Source organism: Acipenser ruthenus, chromosome 4 (genome assembly GCF_902713425.1).
Source record: "Acipenser ruthenus chromosome 4, fAciRut3.2 maternal haplotype, whole genome shotgun sequence".
NCBI lineage: Eukaryota > Metazoa > Chordata > Actinopteri > Acipenseriformes > Acipenseridae > Acipenser > Acipenser ruthenus.
This window is the reverse complement of record NC_081192.1, coordinates 90,202,708-90,217,031: the sequence shown is the minus strand read 5'-3', so window position 1 is coordinate 90,217,031 and position 14,324 is coordinate 90,202,708. Positions and strand designations below refer to the sequence as shown.

General features: G+C 38.9%; 1 protein-coding gene across 4 annotated transcripts in view; it reads left to right on the top strand.

The window, feature by feature from the left end:
• Nucleotides 1–13,844, top strand: part of LOC117400529 (transcriptional activator GLI3-like) — a 122,461-nt gene extending 108,617 nt beyond the window's left edge. For all 4 annotated transcript variants that reach the window (XM_059023069.1, XM_034000629.3, XM_059023070.1 and 1 more), the window contains 5 exons: nt 2,434–2,583; nt 3,900–4,064; nt 5,418–5,705; nt 7,219–7,546; nt 9,538–13,844. In XM_059023069.1, coding sequence (XP_058879052.1) covers nt 2,434–2,583; nt 3,900–4,064; nt 5,418–5,705; nt 7,219–7,546; nt 9,538–11,837 — 3,231 coding nt within the window. In that variant the 3' untranslated portion in view covers nt 11,838–13,844. The remainder of the gene's footprint in view (nt 1–2,433; nt 2,584–3,899; nt 4,065–5,417; nt 5,706–7,218; nt 7,547–9,537) is intronic.
• Nucleotides 13,845–14,324: the final 480 nt, after the last annotated feature.

Here is a 14,324-nt window from a genome sequence, read left to right as displayed (position 1 = left end):
TCTTAGCAAACGCCCTTAGCAGACGCCCTTATTTCATGCATTGATTTGTTCTGGCCTACGGATGTATAGAGATTCGAGGTTTAATTCATTATGTGCATTTAAATCAGTTTTTAAAGTGCTCCCTTGCATGGATTTCACATTTCCTTTTTGAGATCCTTCAGCAATGGCCATAGGCCCTCTTTTGGTATCCTTGTGAATTTACACCTCCATTACGGCTGTCATGTATTGTACTTATTGAAAGCTAATGCCACTCTTTTTACACAACAGTGCTTTTATTTTTGCTTCACACTGGTGTTTTGTAACTTACAGTCAACACTCGGATATCCGTTACCCAGATACATGTCAGTCGCATTTTACCGCCCTTGTATTAAGAAGAAAATCAATCTCCATTATATATATGTAACAAATTAATACATTTACCCGTCTGACGCGATTTCCGACTCCGTCACCAGCTTTCTGATACAAATCCCATCTCTTCAATGTTACAATGTACTTGTTTATCCGTCACAGCCCAGTTTTTTTTTCTCGCATGCCAAATCAGTCTGTCTTTATTGTGCAGTTACACAGCGCTTCCTCCAATTTCACATGATGAAAATGCAGCAAAAACAAAGCGAATGAGACCAGCTACGGTAATGTAAATGTTAATCATTAAACAGTTTTAGATACTGTCATGCATTTCTTTAAATCTGAGATCTTTAGTTGCTTTTGTGCATTTTCATTTGCAAGTGAACTGTGACATTAGGGCCTTATCGAGCACTATGTTCTGCAATTTAGAATAATGACTTTGAATACTGTTTTAATTCTGGAAACTGGTGGGGTTTTTTAATCTTTTGCTAATTTGCATGTCCTTTTATGTTTCACGCAGTTCTGTGGTAACATTTTGATTTCATGTTGCTGTTGGGTCGTTAATGGGGAATTTTTTCATACTGCTACAATACGTAAAAGATTTAAAAGTATGTACTGTATTACAGTCCACGTGTCCACAGTTGTCTCTTTTGGCAAGTGATATTTTCAGAATCATATCGTTCTGAATTAAAATACTTCTGTTAAATATAGTACAGTACATCTAAATGGAAGCCTACTTATATTAAAACACAGTCCTTTCACCTATGTATTTTTGACATTGTATCTTGTTTGTGTTCTGTGAAAAAACGGACAAGGGTTGGAATGGGGCAAAATGAAATATTCATATATGCGTCACACTCGGTTAACCGTTACTGAAGTCAAAATTTTATAGGGTCGGATATGTGAGTGCTGACTATATATGTTCATGTGGCAGAGTGGAAATAGGTGCAGGGGTGATGCAGTTCTGTAATTAAACAGACAGAGCCTTGTAATCCAGTTTGGAAAGTGACATTTTTATTTTATATTCCAGGTCTGATGACCTAAACAATAATTCCCCGGCAATACACAACAATGTGTACTGCACAGGGTAAACAATAACGGGATTGCAGCCCCAACTAATAAACACAATATCTGACCCACAATAATACATACACGGTTACCAGTCCTGGGTGCGTGCGGTAGTGCTCATGGTGGGTGATACAGGTTAGTTAGTGACAATTGGTCCAGTGCTGTTACGGCTTAGTGCTGGCCGTTAGCGACTGTGTTAGCTGTCTGGTAATGTGCAAGACAAAACAAGACAATTACAAACAAACAAAACACACCACTCACAATACTTTTCGCTTTCACGGGGTCACAGTCCTTCTCGGTTAATAAACACAAACCAATGCGAAGGGGCAGATTGCGATTGCGTCCGTCCCCTTTTATGCTGTCACACATGACCCTTTGGTAAACAAGTGCAACCGCCTCTCCAATCTGCGGCTGCCACGTCATTTCCGTTTCGGGTCAATGCATTATTGCAACGGAGTCTCGCCCCCTTCCTAGCTGGCTGACTTCCCTTGAACCCAGGGAAAGAACTGTCAGGCCAGCCCGTCCAGGGAACTGTTCTCACTGCTTAGCGTCCTCATAGGTCGGGAGGGAGATTTACCACCAAGAATCATTGTATTTCTGTCACAGTTCATTATAGTGGATCTTAATTAAAATGTACTTGATAGCCCTTTGATATCTAAGTATTATTAATACATGTTATACCCTTGGGCCATTTAATGTGGGAAATAATAATTTAAAGTTATTGACTACAGATGTAATACATGACAAGACCCCTTTTAAAAGTTAATGCTGGAGCCATAAATATACAGAGCATCTTAGCCTTCTATCAAAGTTGAAACAGTGCCTTATTATACATGTAATGGGGAATTCGCTTAACCTCCTTGTGCCTCTGTCCCAATAGAGACATAAATCGTGGTATAAGCATGAACACTCTGGAAATAAGTTGTGGCGTCTGACAGTGGTCTTTTAAAAAAAACAATTAGGAAAAAAACGATAAGTTGAAGACTTACAAAATGGCGTGTGTGTTTTTTGTGTTTCCAGCATATTAACAATGACCACATCCATGGGGAGAAGAAAGAGTTTGTCTGTCGCTGGCTGGATTGCTCCAGGGAGCAAAAGCCTTTTAAGGCCCAGTACATGCTGGTGGTTCACATGAGGAGACACACAGGGGAGAAACCACACAAGTGCACGGTAGGCTTGCAAACCACCATTTCATCTTTATTTAATTAAAAGTCTCACATACCAGGCTAAGACACTTTATTTGCGAGGGTGTCCTCTGGGACACCAGGCTGATGCAATTCCTACAAGTCACTACAAATGGACTTGATTGCAACATATCAGTAAACACAGACAATCACAGCCGTTCTATTTAAAATGTCAAGCAGACGTCACCACACAAGAGTGTATGTATCGACCACAACAGTATAGTGAGTGAAGAGCACTCACCCAATACATAACAAAAAAGAGCCGCTAAAGAACAATACAAGGCGTAAAAAAAAAATCAATTTTTAAAACTGATAGTCCTTCACAAAGTACCTGTGGAGACAGCAAAAAAAATCTTTCTTCACAAGTATTTCTTGATGAAAGCCCATCAGTTGCAATATTGATTTGTGTAGCTTTTTTGTTTCCTTTTTACTGCATGCAGTGTTTCATAACCTTGTTTGTTTTCATTACAGTATGTTTAAATTGAATGAATGATTTTTTAAATGGATTTAAAAAATCATTCATAAAATCATTCATGTTATCTTGCATAACTGGCCATGGTGAACAAAATTACTGTTTAATTAAAGCTTACATTTTGAACAAGCTGTATGAAGCAGGTCTGTAGTGTGTGATAAATGTACTTTTAGTAGAAGTTTTTCATTTTATAAGAAACCTCAGATAGATGGTTTGAGACACCAAACAGTGCTTGGCTGTTCAGTATCTTTTCACTGAATGTTTAAGAATCAAAAATTCCAGTTGCATGAAACACAAGAAAATACCACAAAGGCAAGTGCATAATTTTAAAGTAGCCAAGATAAGCACACAGCCAATTACCTTTTATTAGGCTTGTGCCCAGGCATCTCTTTGAAAATAGTTACCATTGTTTATGCACATTGTTGCATGGAATCCCTCTAATCTGCCTGTCTATGCTCATTCAAATAAGCCCATCTGATTTAAAAGATGTTTTTTTTGTAAGCACCTTAGCCTTTTAGGCCTTTTCTTGTGTATTTCTGAAACATTCCCATACACCTAAGCCTGTCATAACTTTTGTTTGGAATTGCTGACAGACGTGGGTCTGCTACATGTTCCTCCTAGTTCTTTGATAATTACAGCACCATTCAGCGCATAAAGCAAAGATTTAATTTCTTCAGTTTAGCTATAATCTTTTGAAATCTTTGTGGTGACTTTAGTTTATACTGTACATGACATAAAAATAAATTTATTTATTTGTTCAGGGAAATGAAATACCTTTTGCAACAATAAAAACAATACCCATTTCGAACAACACATGTGTTTTCTTGCAGTTTGAAGGTTGTATTAAGGCCTACTCCAGACTTGAAAACTTGAAAACCCACTTGCGGTCTCACACTGGAGAGAAACCATACGTCTGCGAACATGAAAGCTGCAACAAGGCCTTCTCCAACGCTTCAGACCGAGCCAAGCACCAGAACAGAACCCACTCAAACGAGGTAGCACCACACGCACCGCATGACCAGGCATTTCAAGAATGCTGCTGCTTTCTCATTGGTTATTACCCCATTCTCCGCAACTATTAGACAACTCGCAAATATGTGTTTTGTCAGCTGGAAATAAATGTACAAGTTATATTAAGCATCCAATGGTTTTCAAAACAAATTGCTTACATTTTATATAGTTTTCTAAGAGAGAGGTTATTTTAACAAGTGTACATTTTGTTATTATTATTATTATTATTATTATTATTATTATTATTATTATTATTATTATTAGTAATAGCAGTCGTAGTCATAGTCGTAGTATTATTATTATTATTAGTAATAGCAGTAGTAGTCGTAGTTGTAGTAGTATTGGTATTATTATTATTATTTTAAAATTATTATAATAATGTTACTTAAAAATAAGGCATTATTTATACATGTGAGAGTTATACATTTTTTTTTTTATTTATATGTTAACAAAATATAAACAGACAAGATGTTCCAGTAATGCACCCATACTGTGACAAACTGAAAGATATTGCAGTTAAAAGCCTAGATGGAACCAAAATGTATACTTTATCCTGACAAAAAAGACTAAAATGTTCTTCTTCCTGCATTATTGTTTAATGTTATAAAGAAGGAGCACCACATGATAATGCAGATCATGTTTATCAAGGTTAATGTTTGGACGTTTACTAGGAAATATGGTAGTGCCATGTTTCTGCAGTGATCGTAGTGGGCTGTCTGCCACGTCACCATTGTACCAAACTCAGTTTTAACTTTGTATGTTTTCTCAATTGAGTGCCAATAAATTAAGAACAAAGTTTAAAAAGGGAAAGAGACTTCTATCGATTCCTTTGGGTTACATTTCCTTGGCTGATATTTCTAAACTTGGACAACCCAGGCTTTGAGAACAGCTTTCCCAGCCCAGCAGGATTGTAGGTTTATTTTTTCTCAGGGGCTATGTTTTGTTACAATACTAATATGGATAGTTTTATTACTGGCTTAGTCAAATGTCATGAGATTTGTTATCCAATCCCGCTATCTGCGGGATGTATTCATGTACTTACTTAAGTCAGTTGCAAATACTTTTCTTTGGCATGAGAGGTTATCTGCAGTTCCCATTAAGGTCAATAGCAGGCCACAGTAAGCAAGACAATGGTGACTTTTCTGAGAGACTTCAATCTTAGTGAGATCATTCGATTTGGATGGATTTAAAAAAAGTACTCTTGTGTTCCAGTGCTCCTCAAAGAAGCCCAATGCCAGTCAATGTCTGTCAGTGCTTGCTCCTGGCATTGCAATGTCTGCTAGCTAAACTGTTGTAGGGAGCCTTTCATCTTACACCATTGTGATTTTCCTTGACAGAAACCTTACATTTGTAAGATCCCCGGGTGCACAAAGCGTTACACTGACCCAAGTTCCCTCCGAAAGCACGTCAAGACGGTCCACGGCCCTGAGGCTCACGTGACAAAGAAGCAGCGTGGAGACATCCATCCACGACCTCCTCCCAGAGACCCTGGCAGCAACTCCCAGTCCAGATCCCCAGGACAGCACCCTCAAGGGGGCTTCGGAGACCAAAGGGATTACAACCACACTACCTCAAAGCAGGACGAATGTCTGCAGGTTAAGGCAATAAAGACAGAGAAACCTATGGTGTGTAAACCAGTCTATTTGTACTTTTATGTTCCCCAAATAGCTCAGATTAGATTCCATATTTTAGTTGTAGTCAATAGTCAATAAATACATTTCTGTGATTCCACTTGTGAGTCCTTAGTTCTTCACAGCTGATAAAACTAAAGCCGTAATGTGTGTTTGACAGCAGTATTTGACTAATATAATTGCAATATTGTTAATACTTTAAGGCTGCCATTTATAACACCCATTGAAATGTTTTTGATTGGATAAATAATTTGTAAGATCTGATAGCATAACAAACTAATCATACATGCTATGTGGACTCTCACTGTACTCACAGATGCCCTAAAACTCTCTGAAGGTGCGTATACATGCTGCGGGGATCCAGCGTTAAAACTACAGGCTTATGTAAACACTAGACAGGAACACATGTAGACTGTCTGAAAAAATAAGAACAAGTTTTTCTTTAAAACCATTATGTTTTGTGAATATCAGCTTACATAAGATCAAACATTGTGTGAATACAGTATAGTTATATTATATTATTAGATGCATGTTCCTGCAGGGTTGTGAGTGGCCTAATACACTTTAAAATGACCCACTGCACTTTAAAACAAATGTAAGTTTGCTGGTTATTTTTTCTTGGCCTTTTTCCTCTATTAACTGAATGTCTCTTCTGTCCAATGCTCTTGCATATCTTGTTCTAACTTCCTAAGGACAGTGGGTAATAAGGTGAGGAGATTTTTAATTTCCTGCATCTTTCTCATGATTTCATTTGTCTAACATGATACCTCAGATGCCCATCACACACCTTGTTGGTCATATGAACAGGTTGCTTGGTCACACAGCAGTCAGTCACACTGTATATCATATACATCACACTGTCCAAGCTCCATATTCAACCTTATTTAAACTTCATTCTGGCTCAAATCATGTGCCTTTGACAGTAAAACTAAGGAACTCCTTAGGCTGGCAGACCCAACATTTCTACTCAAGAATTTATGTTTGTCTATCATACTAAAAAGTTCCTTTAGTTTTACTCAGATTTTATGGTGCTTAATAAAGTTGTCTTCCAAAACTACTTCTTTCATAGCACCTATGGCTAATTTGTACTAATAATTTGTTTGGAATTAATGACTTATTCCTCCAGAGAGAATTTATTCAGGCCTTATGGATACAGGAAAACTTTGTTGACATCGGTCTCAAAAATAAAAATACTATATTTTTTCATCCTAAAACGCCTCACACAAACATAGCCTGTCTACGTTTTACCAGTTCATATGCGATTACTCTATAAATACATAGCAGCAACCTGTTTTTCCACAATTACTTCCCCTCTGGAGTACTTCCTCTGCCAGGACCTACTGTTGATTTCAAAGGAAACACACACGAGAGAAAGTGATTTAATTTGGACCAAGTTCACTGTGAACCATTTCCTAAAGAAAGCTTTCCATTTCTACTAAACAGACTTGAAGGAGATATTGAATAGTTCGCTTCTGGTCAGCACTAAGAATGTATGGTTTATTTTTAGGCGTCTCAGCCAAGCCCTGACGGTCAGTCTTCATGCAGCAGTGAACAGTCCCCCAGCAGCAACAATTCCAGCAGTGGAATCCAGCTTGCTCTGAACGGTGGAGGCAGCATGGGAGACCTCAGTGCCATTGAGGAGGCCCCCATCATGGATTCTACAGTGTCCACAGCAACTGCAGCACTCGGCCTGCAGGCCCGGAGGAATGTGGCAGGGATGAGATGGATGGAGCAGGTCAAAATGGAGAGGCTGAAACAAGTCAACGGAGCCCTACCAAGGCTGAGCCCCGTTCCACCTCCAAAAGGCCCATCCCTGCCTCCCGTTTTAGGAAATGGTAAGATTCTGTTTGTAGAAAACACCTCAGCATCACACAAGCTAGCGAGAAGATGCAGGCACTGCTTGGATGGGAAATGTTGCAAGAAAAATGAAGTTGCTGATCTCTACATTAAACCCAGGCTTGTATCAGCACTTCAAAAACCCCACTGTGTAAATAGTTACTTAACATTGTGCTATTAACTTACAAAACTTCCTGTTATTAAAATATTCAACCATCAAAATGTAGCTTAGCTTGAATGGCTAAGGTACAGTAATGTAGAAAAGATTGCTAACTTAAATGTGTTTATTTGACATAGTATGCAGGGACTTAAAACCTGAAATTGTATGAAGGTCATAACCTAAATGTTTATTGAATACTGTATGTATAAATACATGAAACACAAATAAATGGTTTCTGTTTGAGCATGGAGAAAAAAATATATTACAAAATAAAATGAAGGTATAAAAATGTCAGGCAGTTGGTCTTCTAATAATAATGGCATAATATTTCAGCGCATGAATAGACTCACAATCTTCTCTGAGCCGCATCACCCTTATTTTAGCTTCCCCCAACTTTCCCTGCGATCATGATTCACATCTTGAATCAACCTCATCCACCTCTTTATTAACCAACTGTGTGGATCAAGACGGCTTATAATTGTATTTAGTCTGTACTACTTGCGTTTTCCTTTATCACATACATGTATGTGCATTGTTAAATACTGTTTGTAACTGCATTCACTTCTACTGGGTAAATGCAATAGTTTATGGATAAATACTGCATTTTATTCTTGTACTGTAGCCTTGAAAACAAAAGTCAGCAAACATAGTACAAAAAGCCCTGTATTGTCATCAGTAAGTAACTAGTTTCAGTTTGATCAATTGATTTGGTTGACATGACTAAACAGTATCTCCGGGATTACTGTGATTAATATACATATAAAAAAAAAATTAAAAAAAATGTGTTGCCCCCTAATAAACATATTAACTACCAGATAATAAGGCAAAGTGTTATTCTACAATTCAGTCATATTATTTTACTTTCTCTCCCCTTTATTTAAAACCTTTCTTTGCCCTTAAATTTAACTCAACTTAGACTGTTCTGTGTCCAATTGTATTATGTGCCAATATGTCATTTTTCAGGGCCAACTTCCCCATTCACATTCTTGTTAGGCTTGACTAGCCCACTCAACGATAGGCTATTGGTTATTTTGCTAAATGTATTTATTTTATTTGAAACTTTGTCTTGCCAGGATAGAACAATTGAGATTAAAATCCAATTTTTCAAGGACGTCCCATTGGCTAGGCAAGTAATCACTCACAAATGCATACATTCCAATACAAAAATACATATAAAATACATTATAAAAAAAAAATCTAAGCAGATAAATTAATTGAAACTACAGACACATTTATATACTACCCCCAAATGTAACAGTTTGGTTCTAAGCGTGCATTATATTAAAGATGACATGTAACATTATATACTGTACTTAACATATCATTAGACCTATGCCTTCTGTACCAACATTTATACTACTGAAAGATACTGACGTTCTTGTCTCCAGTTAATAATTTTCTCATTGTTTGTTGACCAAATACAGTATCCAGTTTGTTAATGTTTAAACTTTTAAAATAACCAAAACTTCCATAACTAAAATCCAGTATTCAATACTGCGTATGGCATTGTGAAAATAACCAGGTCACAAAAACATAATAATTAATTAAATTGTGTATATATTGGCTACATAATGGTTCCATGTGTGACATTGCAACTTGGATAATATACAATGGGCCCTAAGAAGTAGGCATAAGGCAAATATAAAAACAAAAAAAAATGTTAAATGTATAAAACAATAATTTAGTTGCTCCTTCTTTCAAGTTTTAGACTATTATTTTATCCCTCAGAATAAGGTTAATAGATAGTTATTACCAGCTTCTCCCTTGTATTACATTTTTCTTTAATCTGACTGTTTTCTGACAGCTTTGTCGATATCTGTCTAATTGCAGGCTCACAGCCCGGCTCCTACAGTACTGGCGGTGGATCCATGACCATCCTTCCCAATAGGAATGAGCTCTCCATCACTGACATCACAGTATTGAACCTGTTGAACGACCGACGAGACAGCACCACCAGCACCATAAGCTCAGCCTACCTGAGCAGCCGGCGCTCTTCAGGAATCTCTCCCTGCTTCTCCAGCCGCAGGTCCAGCCAGGCCTCGCAGGCCGAGGGGCGGCACCACAACATCAGCGTGACAGACTCAGCGTACGACCCCATCTCCACAGATGCTTCTAGACGCTCCAGTGAAGCCAGCCAGAGCGGCGGTGGGAATGGTGGAGGCTTGCTGAACCTCACCCCTGCCCAGCATTACAGGCTCAAGGCCAAATATGCTGCTGCTACTGGGGGACCGCCACCAACACCGCTGCCCAACATGGAACGCATGAGCCTAAAAACCAGAATGGCGATGATGGGCGACTGCAAGGAAACCGGGCTTTCTCCTTTGCCTCCTGTGAACGTGCCGAGGAGATGCAGCGATGGCACGGCTAATGGATATGGCAGGAGGGGTCTTTTGCCTCATGAAGCACTAGGGAACAGTATACGGAGAGCCAGTGACCCTGTAAGGACAGTATCTGACCCATTTAACCTTCCCAGGGTCCAGCGGTTCAACAGCCTCAACAATGTGAACCCTCTTCCCATGCCTCCGTTCACAGAAAGAAGGAACTTGAGCCTCCAGAACTACAACCGCTCTGATGGCAACCTGCGTCGCTCCATGTATTCACCTTGCCCCCCCAGCATCAGCGAGAATATTGCCATGGAAGCAATGGCAATGGAAGCAGAGGGTCTCCTTAGCGATGAGGACATCCTGCCCGATGATGTGGTGCAGTACCTTAACTCCCAGAACCAGGCGCTCTACGACAACCTGAACGTCATGCCAAGAAACGAAGGCCCCCAGGACATCACAGCAGGCATACCTGATAGGTATGATCAGTTGCAGGCACTAGCAGTAGGCCAGCAGTACCATAGCCCTGAGCATGAAACAAACAAGGACGACATGCCTATCCAGTGGAATGAGGTCAGCTCAGGGAGTACTGACAAGTCGCCTCCCAAGCAGAAGTATGGACAGCGACCACTAGCCAGCCAGCCCAACCAGACCTTTGGGCTGTTTAACAACATGGTGGTACAGCAACAACAACAACAACAACAACAACAGCAGCAGCTAAACATACCTAGGGACAGCCAAGAGATGTATGCCATCCAACAAAATGGCTACCAGCAAGACACTGAGGTGGACCCATATAATGTCCAGGATGCTTTGGGTAATACAAACAATGCTGGCAGTATTTTTGGCATACAGATGAACAAAGGGCAACAGCAATACAGACAGAATTTTGGGAGGATTGATAATTCTTACAACGAGGGCTCACAGAGCCAGGAGATCAGAAGCAATGGCATACAGATGATGAATGACAACCAACACAACATCAGGCAGGCCTCTGTGGCAGCAAGACGCCAAGTTGCCAACATGGCTGGTGAACTACAGCAGCGGGCACATTCTATCCAGCGTAATTACATGCAGACCCAGCCAATGGTCCAGCAAATGAATGAGGGTTTACCCTTTCAAGGATTGAACAGAGGGAACCCAATGGCTATGGCTCACTCTCAATCTGTCCAAGGCCAAGTGCTGCAGGGTTATTCTCAGTTAGCGCCTGTTACTCAGCAAAACAGTGTTATGTATAATTCCAACAGGCAGCAGCAGAGGAACAACATGGCACAGCAGGGTCAAATGAGGAATGGGAATCCAACATTTCAGGTTACTAATGTGAAGTTGGAAATGCAGGACCAGCTACAACAGACCTCCTGCTCTGGGATGCAGAATTACCCAGGACAGGTGTTTGACCAAAACATGGGCTTCAAACCGGCAACCGTAAAGCCTGCCTCATTCTCTGACCAGGAGAACAATTGCATGCTGGGTGCTACTACCAACAATAACAACCCCTCTGAGCTTCTGTCTCCAGGGGCCAACCAGGTCACCAGCACAGAGGAAAACAACAGCAGTAGCCTGGACAATGTTCAGTTGGATTTTGATGCCATCCTGGATGATGGGGACCATGCTAGCTTAATTTCTGGGGTCTTGAGTCCAAGTATCTTTCAGAACCTCTCCAGGAACTCTTCCCGCCTCACCACTCCTCGAGCTTCAATGCCATTCCACAGCGTGCCTGGCGGCCTCACCAATATGGCTGTTGGGGACATGAGTTCTTTGCTGACCTCCCTTGCAGAAGAAAGCAAATTTCTTGCCATCATGCAATAGACATTCATGACTGGTATATTGAACTACAGGAAAAGGGACTTTTAATAGACAAAGTTTAACAAAACAAAATCAAAGTAAGGCGTGTTGTAGCCATCTCATCCTTGGAAAGGGATGCTTTTAAAGTATATTCCTTTTCTGGAATGAAGACTTTTTTTTTAAGCCCTTATTTTTTGTATTTTTTTATTATTATTATATTAGGAAGATATTGTCTTCCATTGATGTAATTGAAACAGTATTCTGTGTATTGTCACCGTTTTTTCTGTAAAATTTAGATATACTGCATGTTGTAAGGTCAAATGTAAACACTGTCTTCATTGGTTAGTAAGTTGATCCATCTGGTGATGTTGTGACTGAAGAGCAATTAAGTGGACATCTGCATATAAGTTGTCGGCACTACAGGTTAAAACGGGTTTAAAAATCACATACAACTGGACCCAAAGGGTGTGTTTTTTCATTCTTGTTTGCTGACGTGTATACTTCATTCTTCAAAAGCTTAAGTCTTCCAAGCCGTAGTATGTGTTCTTCTGCATACGCTTACACCCACCGTCCTGATTAGAAACTGGTAATTTTTATGTCTTAATTGTGGATGGGTATTGTTTAGTAGCCCACATTATGAACATCTGCATTTTTCTATGTGTGTTTACACTGTGTGTATATAACTTTGGTGTTTGTACATTGCATATTCAGAATATGCATATATTGTTTTCGTACTTTTTTGCTTGTTTGTTTGTTTGTTTTACAGTACATGAACATTTGGAACATGCCAGCGTGCTTTCTCTTGAAGTTATACAGAGTATTTGAGCCCCTGGAATTGTATTGAGTGCATTGTGATTGGACAAGAGAAAATGCTGTGGTGTATAACTGTTTTAGTGAACTGAGGGGTTTATTTTCTTGTTAGGAAGACTAAAAATCTCCTAAAATGAGGAGCTATATGTTCTCACAAGTATGATTCAGTCTCGATGTGAGACATACTGTACATCAGGGTTCATCAACCAGGGTTAGCATGAACCATCCAACCTCGGATTAGAGAATACCTCCTTTATATCACTTTACGTGGGAGCTAAAAACTTGACTTGTTCAGTAAATATGTTGTGTAGACAGTGTGTCCAGTTATGTGGGGGTACTGTATGAAAAGTACTAATGTACAATTTGGGCAGTGAAGTTTTCTTTAAAAAAACAACAATTTTTGTTTCAATATATGTCTCTGTAAAAAGAAGGTACTGCTTTTTATTTAGTGTTTCCTTTTTTTTAGTAGTGTAAAGTATAAAGCCTAGGTACAGCTATGTATGTCAAAGATGTACCAGTATTTGTTGTCCCCTGAAAAAAAATGAAGGGCTGTGTTCATAAAGCATGTTTATCAAGGTTTTCCTATTTAAATGTGGTTACATATGTGCAAGTTGAGTTACACATTTCAGGCTTAAAGGAGCTTTCAGTGAAATTTCAACCGTTATTCATATAATATAAACAGGATTTACTGAGCCCTAAGTGTTTAAGGTATGTGCCTTATTTGTGTTCATGTTACAAAGAGCTTAGCAGGAACACTGCTGAATTCCATTGTTAAGTATTAATACTGTTTGACATTTCTTGTAACCTGTAGCATTTCATTGTTTGAAAACCCATTTTGTAAGCTGATGTATTTCCCCATCAGTTTTTGGGAGGCATTGTAGTGCATCTTGCAGACTTGTAAAATACACAACTTTTAATTATTTTTCTTTTCTTTTTTTTTAGAGCTTTTTGTAAAACCGTAATTGCAAGTAATCATTTTTGTATCTGTAAATACATTATATGTTATCTAGATTTAGAACTGACATAAAAACAGGATTCACTGGCCAACATTTGATGAATTTTACAGCAGGGATTTGAAGGTCCAAGCCTTGGCTCAGACAGAAGGCTCTGTAGCATTGTGTGCATAGAACAATGTGCGTTTGCTGTCAGAACCACTTAGCTTTTTTATAACTGAGGAAAATGTTTGTACAATTTTAATAAAAAAAAGAACTTTATATTTGATCCCTGTTTTTATTTTTGCAGTTGGTGATAGTTGAATTGGCTCAGTCCGTTTTCTGTTAAGCACAGTCCCAACAGAACATGCTTGTCAAGTTGACTAATATCACCCTAGACACCCTTTACTGGTATTGCAAAAGCAGTCATGATTAGAAATGCAGATAATGACATAAACTGCAACACTCATATACATATATTGCAAAATACATGTGCCAATGAGTAGCAGAAGCAATCTAATTAACATCAAATGTAAATGGCTTCACAATTTAAAAAGATACAGTATATCTAATTGAATTGTTAAAATGAAAAATCTTATATACAATTTTACCAGAGATTATGTTAAACCTAGGAATCTGGTTTTAAGCTCCTTTTTGACTACGACAATCTGTTAGAGATAGGTTGCATTACATAATGTACTGTATATGGTTTGGCATATGAATGCTTCAGTTAGAAATAAATCAAGAAAATACACTTCCTTATTCCTGG